This window comes from Anser cygnoides, chromosome 1 (genome assembly GCF_040182565.1).
Source record: "Anser cygnoides isolate HZ-2024a breed goose chromosome 1, Taihu_goose_T2T_genome, whole genome shotgun sequence".
NCBI lineage: Eukaryota > Metazoa > Chordata > Aves > Anseriformes > Anatidae > Anser > Anser cygnoides.
In genome coordinates, this window is record NC_089873.1 from 54,248,866 (window position 1) to 54,265,567 (window position 16,702).

The following is a 16,702-nucleotide window of genomic DNA, read 5'->3' on the forward strand; positions in this document are numbered from 1 at the left end:
GGGAATGACAAAGAGACCTAAAAACTAGAAAAACACATTTTCCTCTGTGTTACACATTGACATGTTGCAGGTTTATATCCTCGCTCATATAAAGAAAGGTGAAGAGCATATTAATTAACATTCTTTCAATACAAAATAGCTGTATAGAAGTTAGGCTATTTGCCCATTTAAGGCTGAACAACAAAGACAAGTTAGAGAATATCTGATTTAGAAATAAGGATTTCCTCTGAATCTTAGTTTTCCAGATGGATAAAACCAAGTTGCATATCTTCTCTTGATTCACAGTTATTAAATTAATATGCAAGCATAATATAACATTTTGCAGACAGCTGAACTGAGTAAAGTTGCTGCTTGGTTCTCTAATTGTGTATTTTTTATAATGACATGTGATGAACAGTAGCATAAATTACACTTATAAAAATAATACTCATTATTACTTATTTAGTAAGTAATAGTAGGTAATCCAATTTACTAGAGTGTACTTGCACTGCAAGCATTAGTTTATATGTTTTGCAGTTTACTATGTATGTGTATTTTTCAAGTTATCTATGTGGTTGAGAAACATACACTAAATAAATACCGTTCACCTTTTTTCTTTTTCCTTGAAAAATCTTACTGTTTGACACATCCACGATTTAAAAAAAAAAAAATACACCTCACCTGTGCTTTTAAATGCAACTAAATCTTCAACTTACTTCTTTCCCTGTAAGCAGAACTAAGAGGAAATCAGAATATCTGTCATTTAGATATTATGTCCTGCATATTCATGAAACAAGAATGAAAAGCCAGAGTAACGTATCATTAAGACTGATTTTTTTTAGACCATTATGTCCAGAAAAATTCTACACTTCCTAAAACTACCTAAGTTTTTATTGTTGATATGAATTAAAGGCTTCTTCTTTTGCTCCTTATAGTAATGAAAGCATTCTGAATAGGGAGACCACAAGACACTATGTTGACACTGGATCTACCAGTGACCTCTAGTTAGGAGGCGTGGGATATGTCAAAAAACTGCAGCAGGGGGGTTCAGACCAGATATTAGGAAAGAATTCTTTACTGTGAGGGTGATCAAACACTGGAACAGGCTTCCTAGAGAGGTGGTTGATGTCCCAAGCTTGTCAGTGTTCAAAAGACCTTTAGACAATGCCCTCAATAACGTGCTTTAACTTGTGCTTAGCCCTGAAGTGGTCAGGCAGTTGAACTCAGTGACCTCTATAGGTCCCTTTCAACTGAACTATTCTATTCTATTCTATTCTATTCTATTCTATTCTATTCTATTCTATTCTATTCTATTCTATTCTATTCTATTCTATTCTATTCTATTCTACTCTACTCTACTCTACTCTACTCTACTCTACTCTATTCCTTTCCTTTCTTTTCCTTTCCTTTCCTTTCCTTTCCTTTCCTTTCCTTTCCTTTCCTTTCCTTTCCTTTCCTTTCCTTTCCTTTCCTTTCCTTTCCTTTCCTTTCCTTTCCTTTCCTTTCCTTTCCTTTCCTTTCCTTTCCTTTCCTTTCCTTTCCGTTCCGTTCCGTTCCGTTCCGTTCCGTTCCGTTCCTTTCCGTTCCAATTCACATCCTCTGCACTAGCTACTTTCTAACTTCCTATTACCTTTGCGCCCACCATTAATTCCTTCTTAGTTTGTAAATAGAAGCCCTCACTTTGCAAAATACTTCAGCTTAAGCCTGTACACTAAACATTACTTTTAAAATGTCCTTCAACTTCAGCTGTAGGGATGAAGGCCAATAAGCTATGATGCCGTGGTTTCTACCCTCTTTTAATTCAGGAGACCAGGGTTCAGTTTCAGTCAGACGGAGTAGTTCCTACATTTCAGGTTTCCACTTTTCACAGTTGATATATAAGTAAAACTTAAGTAATACCTTCAGGAGTTTTTGGACTTCTCAGGAAGTACATACATGGTAAAATGTACACTGAAGTAGAGCTTGCTCAGATTCTGACAACAGTTAGTACCAAACAGATATACGTCATTAGAGGATCTCTCAGGTAAATCTGCAGAAAGAGTTAGTCAGCCCTGGAAAACATGCAGACTAGACTCTTTGGGGAGATTTAAGTGTGTCCCAAATTTAACAGCCATTCTGAAGCTGGAATAACTTTTTGTGTATTTATGAAAAAGATGTCGTCATTGGTTCCAGCTCATTTGCAGCAGCAATGCTGAATGATTAGTATATTCCCATGAAAAGAAAGAAAAATGAGGACAAAAAAAAAAGACAATATGACTGCATTTTACAGCAACATGGAAATATTTTATATTTTATATTACTTCAGTGCTTAGAAAAGGTGCTGAAGGAAGTTATTAAATATTTTTAAAGCACTTCCTAGAAATAGGATTTAAAGAACAGTCTAAGAACTTTTCTGGGACATTAATTTTCTTTTTTTACATTTTTATACATTTTTATAAGACAACAAATTTGGCTCAAAAAGAAATCATTCTAATATACCATAAATTGATTTCTGTAAAGCAGTTGCTGCATACATAATGATATTTTTTAAATTGAGCAGTAAGGTAAATCAAGATAGTTAATCTTTAAGAAATAGAAGTCATACTAGTGGTGATGGAGTGCAATCATAAACGGAGGCTCATTATCAAGTATAACTGAAACATTTCAAAAGAAAATAATAGTAAAATAGAAGCAATGAGAATTACTAACTAGGTATATTTATTGCTTTAGAAAACAAAGGAAAAAGAAGAGAAAGAGTAAATGGCTTCCAGTTATGATCTTAAAAAATTCCAAACTTCTTAAAATAGCTGCTCTAGGAAAATATTAGGGATTTCAACATGGGATTATCCCAATTTAAAACCAAACCGAACAGTTTCTTGGGTCTAAATTTTGCACCTAGAACAGTCTGCAGATTGCACTGCAAGTTGCTTTCACTGGAAGATGGATGCCAGCTCACTGAACGGGTGAGGTCACCCATGTTCTCTAGTGGGGACCTCAGCTAGATACATTAAAATTTCTGCTGTACAACTGCAAAGCTTCTATGCTATATCACTTAAATTAAATTTAAAATCTGGCAAGTAGAGAAACCTGCAAGGAGGCAAATTACACAAAAAGAAGAGTTTTAACGGACTTTGAAAAATTCTTTTAGAAAAAAAAAAAAACTTTCAAAGATTACCTACCATGGGAATTAAGATGCAAACATTTCTATTATCAAATAATCTCCTAGCTAGATCTGTGACCACTGGATGCGATTTACTGCCATCCAGATCCTTCACTTGATCTGTGAGGATGATGGCCTGATTTCCCCATAAGTAAAGGCCAGGGAAGGCAGGATTCACTGTGAATAAATGGTAAGTCTATTGGGAAGCAGCTAGGGAAGCTGTAAAGCTGGGACTGACCAGCATTCATGATCCTGAGGATTCTAGTGGAGGATGTATGCAGGGATGTTAAAGGAAAGAAGGTGGGCAGATGGGAAGCTCTGCAGTGGTACAAATATTGAAGAAGGAGCTCACCACCCTGCAGGGGGGACAGACCGTGTGCACCTCTTCTCATGGTTTCCTGCCCGAAACAACCAGCAGTAAGTGACAACTGATGAGCCCCTCTTGAGAATAACAGTGGGGTCTACGGACTGCACCTGAAGTACCTCTGGGGGAACTTGCATGCAAGGTGTTAATAAAGGATTACCAAAGTTCATTGGCCACCTCAAGCTATGGTACATGAGGTTTGGTTTTCTCAGCTCTGGGAGGATGTTTCAGGAGACAGTGGGGAAAACTAGATTATCATGTAAAAGCAGGAGAACATTTTTGACCAGTAGAGTTTTAATTTTTTGAGAAAGTGTTTGAGAAAGTAAACATAAGGTTAAATAAAGAGAAGGAGCATTAAAAAAGAAAGCCCACTGATGCTTTTTATTACAACCCTTAGGTTAGAAGGACATGAATTTTCATAATTTCACATTAAAATTATACATACCAGAAACAGCACCAGGTGTATTATATTATTTTCCCACTTAACCCATAACCATATGCATCCATTTACCCATTCCCATGTAATTTTAAGTCAGTATGGTTCACTCTTTTTTTATTTTTATTTTTTGTCAAAATGCAATATGAAAGCCCTTGTAAGTGTATGAAATAATGGGTTACTTGAGAAATACAAAGTCTCTACTCTGTCTCCAGTCAACAATCATGTTCAAGTTTGAGGAAGGAAATATTTTTGCCCCAAATTGCTTTCAGTTTGATGGAAAATTTGTCAAGATACCCTAAATGTAAGATTTTCCTTCCTAAAATATTCATTAATACATTTAAAGACAAATTGGTGTACCTGAGCTTGTGGTTGAATTTCAGGCACCATTTACCATACATAACTGGAGCAAGAAATAAGAATGAGTCTCAGATGTTTATAGCAGGCACAATGTGTTCTCATTTCTTGCTGTAAACTATGGTACCATTATGTGGTGCTTTCTGGACCTCTAAAAGTAAGATGCTGAGAATAAGTAGCTTGTTTTCAAATAAAGTCACTATTCCTTGCTGATATTTATTTTAGCGTCCATGCAAGTCATGGAAATTGAGTTATTCATTAAAATGGAATGTTATCAGAAATTTTCATATGCAAATTGGGAAGGATTGAAGTTACTTTGGAAAAAGTGTCATTTTCTGATATTTGTATACCTTACATATCAACCATTATAGCATGTCCTTCACTTACAACGGTGTGTTTCAAAATTCATTCCCAATTTCTGGCCCATATTGGAGAATATTCCAGAGTAAATTCCATGCTACAACTTTTATTTCAAACATATAACAAATCATTGCTATAATTCTTCCGAAGTTAATGGAGTTTTATGAGAGATTAATTTACGTGGGGAATGGCTATTTTTATTCTCATAGACACCTTGTATGCACAGGGTGGCTCCTGCCTGACAAAGCTTTTTTATGCAGATTTCATTACGCTGAAGGCATGAAAGCTAAGCGTATACGTGCAGTGTAGACCAGGATGTTTCTCCTTGAAAATGCACTGTTTCTATTTTTAAACTTAATTGCTGACATCTGTAACCACAGCCTATAAACACTGGCACAAAACAAAGTCAATTTGTCTCTATTTATTGCCTTTATATATATACATCCCACATGTCACTTCAATACTTATAACCTTTATATATAACCTGTATATATATAACCTGTGTTCCTTTACAAGGAACTCAGACCTGTATATAATTACTTTTTATCTGTATTAAACAGGTATATTGCCTTATAATATGCCTCAGGCACTCACATTCACCTCATTTAAGAATCACGTTTTTTTCTTCTTCGTCATGACGCTAACGTATTCCAATAATTAAGTGAAACGCCTGCAGTTTATAAATACTAAAATCTGTTAAAAAATTGACAACAGTTATAGACATTGCATCCTGTAGGAATAAAAAGTATTTTGCCAAAGCAAACTCAGAGTAGGCTAATCAAATTAGTTTGCAAATCAAATAATATTAAGAGGAAATAGTATCTAAAACATAGCAGGTCTCTTTCAGAGCAGTTATTGGAATCTGTTCTGTTTTTTGTACTAGAATATTTTTGGATCTTCTGATCACTTTGGTTTGTAGCAAGCTGAAGAAGAAAACTTCCAGCTCCTACTTACTAATTTATTTCATGTGTGCTCCTTTACTCTTTCATTTTAATTGGCAGCATAGTGGAGCAGCAAAGAATGGAGTGAAGGCAGGCACAGGCAGCCCTCATTAGAAGTAGCATTTTAAAGACGGCTGTAATGATTTAACGCTTATTATCAAAGGGATGTTTGTAACTGGGAGAAAGTTTGTTGTAAAGACTTCTTGTTTTGCTGTTTAAATGTAATCACGATGCATGATGTATAAAAATAAAATAGTAGGAGACACAATCCTTATCCCAAAGCATTCTAAATTTAAAAAGTAATACACTTCAGACTGAAAAAAAAAAAAAAAATTAGATGATGGGTTAGTTTCCAAGCAGCACAGATATCTTTTGGGCTTTCTAATAGACCCTTTATGGATTAATATTGATACCCTAATTTTAAAAGTGTGTGCTGAGGGAGTCTTAATGAAGATTGATGGCTTGACACAACTGGAAAGGTAAGGAGTTTTCAGAATGAAAAGAAAAATGGGAAAAATGCTGCAGCTAGGACTAAAAGTCTTTATAAATCTAAGGAGTCAGGCCTATGCTGGGAGTATCCCTAGTGGAATAATATGCAATATTCTCTCTGAAAGAGGCTTTAGGCAAATATTCTGTGAGTACTGTTCTGCTCAGTAGCTGAGTATGTTTGTATGATTATGATTATTTAGTGCTCAATGCTATGGCATAGATATTTTACGATATTGAAAAGCTACATTACTTTTGCATTATTTACATGATAAATCAATAGACTTTCAGTCAGCTCTTTTTTGTCTGTTCAATATAAATTAACTTGTCTTTCAGTCATGGAAACTTTTTTCCCTTTCACCTAACAGAAACCCCTATATTAGGCCTGTTAAAACACTGCTTTAGAAGTCTTGCTATCTATGGGAATTTTACTCCAAGCATTTTGCTAGCTGACCTTTGCTGGGTGGCTTACTGCAAGGAGTCTTCATGCCTGCTGGCCTGTGTATGGCTTGGTTTGGGCAGTTAACTAGGCTTCTAATAAAGCACCTGGAAATTATTTCTCTGTCCTGCATGAAATCTCAGAAATTCTTTCCAACAGTACAAAACAGAAATATGTAGACATTCTGGAAGGGGCTATCACCAAGAAGAAAAATGCCCACCCATCAAGTAGACTTTCTTTTTTTTTTAATCCCCCTGCCCCATTTTGCAAAATGAGTAGAGCATGACAGATGATTACAGGCATCAGAAAGAAGAATAAGAGCTGAAAGCTGATCAGGAAGCAGAGTTGTTCCAGACCTTTAAAGTGGTAATAAAAGCTGGAGTCTTTTGATGGCTTGAAAGAAGGAGCAAGACAATGAGGAGATTTAGAGAGAAAAATGCTGGAGAAGATAGCTATTTTTACATGAGTATGGCAGGGTAGCGGGGGAGAAGAAATTTGAGAGAATGTTGGCTTGGGTAGTTGATTAGAGACTGGGGAAAATTCAGAGTAATTCAAGAGGAGGCCTCTAATGATTATGAGATTATTGCCTGACACAGACCAAAAGACCTAGGAAAAACCTAGGGAAGTAGCATAGCCTTGAAAGATGAAGAGACAAACAACCACTTAGAAATCACTGTGACATCTTCAGTGTAATGCTATTTGTTTTGGTATAGCTTTTAAGATTTTGTTTTGTGTGCTGATTTTATGGATGATGATCAGTTTACTTTTGCTTGTAGTTTAACTGTCACTTGTGATTGGACTACTATATAGCTATGTATCTGTGTTAATGTCATTTACTTTCTTCTAAACCTTTTTGAGCACGAGGCATTCAAACGGAATAGGGATAAAAGCTCTCTACACTATAGTGAAGAGCATCGTCTGGTAACTATTGGTATTTATTTTTACTTACATCTCAAATAGCATCAGTAAATGTTGCTTTTTGCAGCATTAAATTTTACTCTTGCTTTCATAAAGTCAAGTGATGTGTATAATTCAGCTTCCTTTGGTGTTTATTTTAATTCCTTTTTATTATTTCTATACTACAGAGTTTCTACAATTTTATTTGATGTGGAAAACATAGTTTTTCTCTCTCTCCTGTGAAGCTCTGGCTTTCATGGACAACTTTTCTAAGTCATGAGGAACATCTTCACTTACCACTGCATAAAATAATCTTTTCCTCTTAGGATTTGGGACAGTGTTTTCAAATATGTCTGCTTAAACTATTTTAAAGCTTTTAAGCTCCATATGGCATTTCTTCCCTATTCATTCTTATGTTGAATTTTCTATGTTTATTATTCATAGGGGTTATCTTATTCCAAAGAGAGTTTAAACATAATTTAGGTTTTAAAATTAGTACTACTACTAATCATATTTCATTTCCAAAATATTTGGAAACTGGTTTATGCTAAGGAAATTCTGTATATTCCATATGAAGTATAGGAAAGCTTTTATACCTCAGATGCCACGTCAGCACTTCAGCAGCTGACCAAAATTCAGCCATATTTTATAGAAGAGCTGCTAGCACCCACCTTTGTAGAAGACGGAGTGAGAAATCTCACAAAATAAAGTGATTCAGCATTCTTTCTTTAGGTTGAGATGCCACCAGCATGTGAAAGAGGTGTATCTTGGAGGCCAGTAACCATGAGCATTCTGGTCACAGGCTCATGGCAGATATGAGGTTATGTCATATCTGGAGGCAGGTGAATGGAGCATATTCCAGTCTCCAAAAGCTTCTGCAGCAATGAGATTCTGGTACTTAGAAACCATTTTAGCCTTTTCTAAATATCATGTTGTTTTCTGAAAACAATTCCTTGCTGAACCCTAGCTTGTATCCATCCTTTTATTTTTTACATGTTTTATATTATTGCTTTCCTGTCCAACTTCATGCTGACAAAAATAAAATAAAATAAAAATGCTCTGATTTGGTATTTTATAGGGTTCAGACAAAAAAATTGCCTAGGCTTGTGCTCTTTGTTTATGTATATTTACAGTATGTATATTGGCAAATAAGCCTTCACATAGTAAGCAAATAGAACTCACTGTCTGCAAATGTTTGAAAAGCCCTTTTAATGTTAGATTTTATACATCATACCAAGAAAAATACGTAATATCAGCATTATTTTTTTTGTGGTTTTGTGTGTGTGTTTTGTTTTGTTTTAAGATACTTCAATTCAGACATAGTTCTATTGTAATGTTGTGTCAGAAGTCTTCAGGGATTTTCCTATTTGCCAAAGGTAGCCTGTCTATCTAAACCAGATACTCACTTTAAACATTAGGATGAGAGCCTGATAGAAATTTGTTCAGCATGAACTCTCAAAGAACCACATTATACTGACTTGAGAACATGGTGAGGACTTCAACTTAGACACTGTAGATTTACAGTGTAACCAACTTGCCAGTACTCCATTTAAAAAAAAAAAAAAAAAAACTTATGGAATGTCTTAGGAAAAAGTAGGAAGTACACATAAGGTACATGCTTTTAGGGATTAAAAAAAGAGGGAGAGAGAAGAAAAAATGGAGTTGCTTACACCACCTAGTTTCTAACAGGAATTTGAAGAATTTTTTTGCTTTTAATTATTGAACAGTACCTTGTGGTTAGACAGAGCTTTATTTAGTCCTCAGGACTGAAAATGATTATGCAGGGGTGGAGGGGGGAGGGCATCGTGCACCTGGACCACCATAAACTTACATACACTGAGGAGGAGTTTTATCAAGCAAATGAATCCTATTTTCACTGCTGACTGCTCAGAGGTAACCCTGTGAGATGTTCTTTGTTTCCTTCTTACCACACTCCTGGCTTAAGTTCTCATTCAAAATATATAATTAATTAGTGGCTTGTAGTATCCAGCAATAGACAAAACACTGGTGCGATACCAGTGCTGTTCTAGCTACAAGTGCAGAGCACAGCACTGTATGGGCCGCTGCAGGGAAATTAACTCCATCCCAGCCAGACCCAGAACACCTCTGTGCACCAGAATCACAATCCTTTCTCCTGTTTTACTGGGAGATGCTTATGATTACTTTCTGATCTTTACCTGGGAATTTTTGGCTTATGCTCTTTTAGTTAAATGTGTCCTTCCTCAGTACAGCCCAGTGTACTACTTCAAACAATATGGAAAAGTTAATGAAACTACATTAGTGAAACTGTCATGGAAATAAGTTGCCTATCAGGCAGCAAGGTGTGAATGTATGTTGACACGTGTGAGATTGAAGAAATAGCTTCATTTTCTTTTTTTAGGCCTGCTGACTGAGTTTATTCATAAGGTAAGCTAATGTAGTCTGTAGGCTCTCTTGTAAAGTCATTATTCATTCTCTACTGTATGTGACATCCTTAAGAAAGGATTTCATCATGTGTGCTTCAACTTCGGCTTCCAGTCAAAACTTTTTTACGACATAACAACTCCTGGCTGAAAAATGTTTTTGCTGAAGCTATTAGTAGTTGAACTATTTGAATAGTTGAAATATTTTAATATACTGAATTGACACTGAAGTAATATTGTATAATGTACTAATTTTGAGCAATGAAATGAAAGATCAGAGAAACAGCTTTCTCTGTTTCCTTATCCCCTCTCTAAGCTAGATCTTATCACATAACTAAAATAGATTCAGGTCTGCTCCTAATCTAGGTAGACCTGACTGGAAGGATTGAAAATAAATAAAACCCATAGCAGTCCTTCCTCTTGCTGTTACTCTCTCCCTCATTCTTTCCTGTGATGAGAAAAGCAAGTGCCACATTTCTGGTTAGAAACATATCATTGTTTGCTCTGAACCAGCCCAAGCAAAGTAATCCAACCTTGTAGTAGGTCATTAAGGCTGATGCCAACCAGGTTTTTCATCTGATTGAGGAATCCATGGAGTCGGGAAAAGGAGGTAGAGATCCTTACAGCATGTGTAGCAGGTGCCCACACGTGCAGCTGTGCAGACCTGTAGCTGTGTCTATAGAAAGCAAAAAAATGAGATATAGAATATACGATGATATTGTTTCTGTGACACTACAGTCTAAAGAAGTAAATGTGATAGAAACAAATGGAGTATCTTTTATTAGAAACTAGCTAGTAAAAAGAGAAAATGCAAAGCAGTGGATCATATGAGCTATCTGTCATGTTTCTTTTATGCAGAAAACTAGCCATTGTTAGTTACTTTTATTTCATGACTTTTTTTTTTTAGTTAAAGAGTCTATTCATCTATAGCTTTTAATGACAGCATTTGATGGACAGAATCATGAAATTTGTTGAAAACTTTATCAGGATGAATAACTTGTAAGACAGATATGGGCATCATTTACAGTTTTCTTTTTCTCTGCAGGAATGTTTTGATCACTTACAGATTTTTTTTAATGTTACCACCCTTCCTTACAGACTTCCTAAGTCTTTCAGATTACTTTCAGCAATTTCTTTCTTTCCTCTTTGCACTGATTTGATGTTATTTCTTGCATATATTAGGGATTTTGGATAGTGTAAAGATGAGACAGATAAGAATGTCTGCTTGGAAACATTTTTTGTACATTCTCTTTTGACAAGATTTCCCATAGTGTTTCAGGTAATAGTAAACAGAGATCTATTTAAAACTCAGACTTCAGCGTTATAAGCATTCAGTTACTTGTTTGTTTACAAATGTATTTTGATTAATACACAGTATCATTGTCAAAAAAACTCTCTGAGTACTAAGAAATATTTCAGCACAAAAATTCAGCCAGATATAAACTAGAGAGAGAGAGAGAGAGGGAGGGAGGCAGAGTATGACCATATAAACTGTTGATTAAAACCCTCCTGAGAAGTAGAGGAATAATATCTCAGTTACACCTTGAATGAATGTTTAATAACTTTCTGCCAGTGACCTTTCTGAGTGATTATTCCATGTGATATATCTATATAGCAGACAAATAAAATAATATGAAGATAGAAGAGTGACAAAATGTCAGTTAAAATCCTAAGGCAAAGTTTTGAAAGTATGCTTCAGAAATCTAAAAACACTATTTTTAACCTGAGCTTTTTTATTTTTACTAGGATTTATAATTTAAAAAAAAAAAAGTTTTTTTTTTAATCCCAATCATCCTGAGAAAAATCAAAATGTTGAAACATGTAAAAAAATTTTGGGAAATTTTAAATATCAACCAGTTGTGTATATTAATACAGGAATAATATAAAGCAAAAGTGAACAATGTTTATAATTAAAGCATCTTATGCAAAGAGTTCATCAAAGAAATATGAGGGAAGTTTATGTGCATAAATCAAAATACATACATGCATAATTGGCAATCATGGAATTTGTCTGTTGGTGAGGGATTAATTCTCATTACATTTTATTTGTATCCATGAATCTCCAATATTGAGTAGAATAAATTTGATCTTTCACTTTTTAATTTATATGAGGGTTCGTTATTAATTTCTTTAGAAATAATTGCTTTATTAATGGAAAAAAATACATATATATATTTTTATGCCAGTTAATATTCTCCTAGATATTGAAGCTTGCCCTTTCAAAACAATTAGGGTTCATATCACATAGGCTACATGATCATATGCCATTTATGTATTTTTCATATTTGCTAACTCACTTACTAAAACCTTGCTGCAATTCATGGACCACTGTAGGGAAAATAAAATACACTAAAATTTGTTCTTCTGTGACAACTCCTAAAACTAATATATGAGATTAAAGGTATAAAACAGATTATAATAATCATAGATAAAAAGCTATCTCAAGTTTACACAATCTAATACAGTATGATGGTTAGAATGTTTTATCTTGAGTATTAATTTGTTTATATGACTGCTTCATATTAATTGGAATTTGGTTCAAGTAGAGTAACTGAACGCTTTCAAACAACAAACTGAATGTAAATGTATTTTTTCCAATTGCCATTGTCATTTTCCCTAGGTATCCCGAAAGTAGATCAACAATGGTTCAGTAATCAACATAAAATGCCCAGATAATATAATTGACTAGGATACAGAAAGCAATTTTGGAGCTGAATTATTTGATGTAATGAATGCTTATAGTAAAATAATCTTATTCAGTGATCCACAGAGGGGCAGGTGGTCTTGATCTGGATTCATTTTCTAGCTGATTGGGGAAAGAATAATAAAGCCATTAAACAGAGTAACATTCTTTGAATTTGTTAGTTTTCTGCATAAATATATTTGGACAATAATAACACACAAAAGCTAATGAGCACAAACTTGTTTTCCTCTAGAATCCTTCTAGTCATATTTGATATATGCATTGGCATACACTGTACCATCTCAAGGGCAACAAGAACCCTTTAGGACCAATGTTCTTGCATGATGCTATTTGAGATCAATAGCTTAGGTTAAATGACAGTTAGTGATATACTTTGTTCCCATATTGGATGGTATTATTTTAACTGGTAAAATTGCACCTAATTAAGACAAATTATAACAATTTGTAATACTTTGATATATTTTTCCATGTTATATTTTAAAACCAGATAATTTTGGTTGGTCTTCTTACTTTTTTTTTTTTTTTTTTTTTTTTGGAAATGAGAATTAAATTCATGGGAAACCATGGCTTAGCCTATGGTGGTAAAGGTTAACATGACTATCTTTTATAATGAAGAAATGCCAGCAAGTCCTGCTATTGAACACACTTCTTTCCTGGAATCACTTATGTGTTAGATAAACCATACTCCTGGGATCAGACTCCAAAGGCAGTAAGATGTTCTGGACCTTTTTTTTTTTTTTCCCTTTATAACTTTATTCATTCAGGCCTTTCAGTAATGCACAACTTACTTCAGCAGAACTAATTTCTGATGTAGACTTAACCAGTATGTTGACCATAAAGTGAATTTGTGAATTTTTAGTGTTACCTCCTGTCTGCAGTGTGGGCTATTTTACAAATGAAATAGATTATGAATAAGTTTAAATGGTGTGCAAGTTTGGCTGAAATGCATACATGCATTTTGGGGCATTTTAGGAGTAGTAGTGCTGCAATTTGGATATGAATAGCCATAATGTCAAACTAAAGCCATTTTTGTATACTATTCTGCTCTTAATGCAAATATTTACACCTCCCTGTGTTACATTCTGGAATCCCTTGATTAATTAATATTAATCGTTTGCAATTTTTCATGAGTACATCTCTCATCTCCAGTGCAACTTATTGTGGTATTTTTCCCTAATTGCTTCATAATTTTTAATGTAATCTTGATTTTAGGAATTCTTTGGATAGAGTCTATATTAAAAGTTAAATAATGTCACTTCTCTATTAACAGCGCTTATCAAATGGCTCCATAGACTCAAATGATGAAGCCAGTCAAGTTGTTGAACTCCAGGAGCTACTTGAAAAGCAGAACTATGAAATGGCACAAATGAAGGAGCGTTTGGCTGCACTGTCTTCCCGGGTGGGAGAGGTAGAGCAAGAAGCAGAGACTGCCAGGAAGGAGCTCATTAAAACAGAAGAAATGAACACTAAATATCAGAGAGACATTAGAGAGGTAAGGAGATCACCACACTCACCTCGTATGTCTTGACAGTTGTTCTTCTGGTACCGATTCAAGCTGATAGGGGTCAATGAATAGGAGAAGCAAAGTTGAGCATTAACAAAACCTCATGTGCATAGGAACCACAAAATTTACATTAAAGAGGTTTTTAATATTTCTTATAAAACTGTATTCCTAAAAGTGGATATGTATACGTGCAACTCGTGTAGGAAGAAGGCCAACTCTTCTGTGTTTTAGCATTACTAGAGCATATTCTGGCAAGTATATCAGTTATTGCCACATTTTTATGATGAAATCTATTTTACAGAGATGTTGGCCATGTAAATAATCTAAAATACATTTTTAAAAATCTTGGGCCATTTTTATAAAATGCTATTATTCATATAATCAATTATAATGTATATTCTTACGGGGCAACTTCATTAGCCAAGTGCCAATATGCTACTCCCTTTTCCCAGTGAAACAGTCTAAGAAATTTCTCCCTGCTGTATATAAACATCAGGGAATATCTATGTTTGTCATGGAAATATATTTTGGGTTTCCTTTTCTTGTCTACTCTTAAATTTGTGGTGCTCCCCAGTATTCTCCAGAATATCTTTTCACATAGTCTCAATATGTGTGGATAGTTGGTTTCTAGAATCAGTTTTAATATTTTGAAGGTAGACTATTTGTATGTTACACTCCTTTCTACAATATTGGTATTTCATTTATGTGTATGTAAGTGTGTATATATGTGCTTGTGTAAATGCATACGTATGTGTATATATTTGACCTGATATTTCTAGTTTTCTGGCTGAAGTGTTCCTTCTGAACTTCTGATACCTGACACAGCCTAAAAACCTCTAAACATCTATGTGGTGTCCCTTTTAAAATACTACATCTTTTTTTATAAGATTACAAAAAATATCTTGCACCAATATGTTTCTCCTTTTCCACAGCCACTCTCTACAAGGGTCTCAAATCTCTCCAGTCTCATTTACCTTCTGACAAATATTGTTGTTTCCTGGACACCTTGATTGCCACTTGCTGTTGTTGCCATTTTGCTCTTGTATACCATGTTACATTCGCTACAGGCTTACTTGCTTTCAACCCTTTTTGTCCTAAGCAAAGTGACACTAATACATTGCATGTAGAATAATTGCCACATATCAGTGCAAAATCTGCCATGCAACATGTTTGTAAAGGTGGTTTGTTAGGTACCTGTCTTTATTATTTCATTCTGACACAAAAGATGAAAGGCATGCATCAAGGAAGCTCATTTAATATTGTATTGTAATTGTTAATATTGTAACTTGGATACATTGCTCAATACTTTTTTGTTTGTTTTTTCCTTTAGGTAAGAGGGAAAAAATGAACTATGTATGTAATTACTATTTTTATATGTTATTTCAGCAATACGCAAATATGCAAAACAATAACCTGGATATAGTCCATTTTAGGATGAGCTATTTGGATTAATGTATATTTTCATTTTGTCGTACTGGAAAAACTGGAATCTCTCACTTCACTACCACTGCTTTCATATTGTAATATAACACAATTGAAAACTAGAAAAATATATTAAATATGAGGTTTGCTTGTTTGCTCTACTCAACAGCTACCATTTTAAATATCTTAATTGCAAGAAATCTCAAAAGGAATAATTTCTTCTTTAAACAGAGAAATTGCTGGGCACACCTTACATTACTGTCTACTGTTAGCGTGAGTATTAAACTGGTATAAAATGATGAAGCATTTTAATTGCATGGTTCTTGCCAATTTTTTTTTCATGTTAGGCAATGGCACAAAAGGAAGATATGGAAGAAAGAATCACTACGCTGGAGAAGCGCTACCTCAGTGCACAGAGAGAATCCACCTCAATACACGACATGAATGACAAGCTGGAAAATGAACTGGCAAACAAGGAAGCCATCCTACGTCAGGTGCAGTATCTGCATTAGTTAGTTGCTTTCTTCATAAACAATCAAAACTAACACACACAAAAAAAGGAGCAGATCTACTGTAGGAGGTTTTCACTAGGTTAATCCACTAATTTTTAATTAAGTTAATCTAAAAAAAAGTTTCGTTTTTACCTTAGCACCTCTAAGCTTCATGTCAGCTGCTACAACCATGAATACCACACCAATGTGTGCATTCAAGACTGTGAAATAACTGTGTTTTCTAATATTGTCTTGCATAAATGTGCATTATCATTGTGAAGGATAATCGTTGTTATGTAATGATTCTCTAGATTTATTTTAAAATATATAAAAATAAAAATGGTATAAGCACAAGAAATTCGCTTCTGCAGGAAAAAAATGCATAAAATAGATTTTAATCATTTCACATGTTAACAGTGGATAGGTAAATTTTTATTAAGACTAATTATCTATGAATACTGGGAAAGAGCAAATGTGATTATGCAGTTGTCTCTTATGGTTCTTACGGTGCTTTCTTTCTACGGTGAATCTAAAAACTGAAGAGTGAAGTGAACAGAAATCACTTTTATGTTTTGAAGAATACAAGTTGAACTGAAATAATATGAAGTTAATATCATTTAAACTATAAAAGATGAAAATGCTCCTCAGCCTCAGTATCCCAGACGTTATTTTTTTTTCTCACCTATCATATCTTCAATGTCAAATGCTGTATGGAAAGTAAGGCAGCATGACCTGACAATCTCTTTCTATGATTGTATACAGATATATTTACACACATACA

At 34.4% G+C, this 16,702-nt stretch overlaps 1 protein-coding gene across 16 annotated transcripts in view; it reads left to right on the forward strand.

The window, feature by feature from the left end:
• The window catches only part of PPFIA2 (PTPRF interacting protein alpha 2), a 348,861-nt gene that overhangs the window by 264,066 nt on the left and 68,093 nt on the right, over positions 1-16,702 (forward strand). For 14 of the 16 annotated variants that reach the window (XR_010830989.1, XM_066995740.1, XM_066995699.1 and 11 more), the window contains 2 exons: positions 13,775-13,996; positions 15,778-15,924. Coding sequence is in view for 15 of the 16 variants with exons in the window: in XM_066995740.1 (XP_066851841.1) it covers positions 13,775-13,996; positions 15,778-15,924 (369 nt within the window). In the remaining variant the exon portion in view is untranslated. Of the gene's footprint in view, positions 1-5,758; positions 6,056-6,085; positions 6,211-13,774; positions 13,997-15,777; positions 15,925-16,702 lie in introns of those variants that run through there. The other 2 variants (XM_066995743.1, XM_066995741.1) reach the window with 2 other exon arrangements.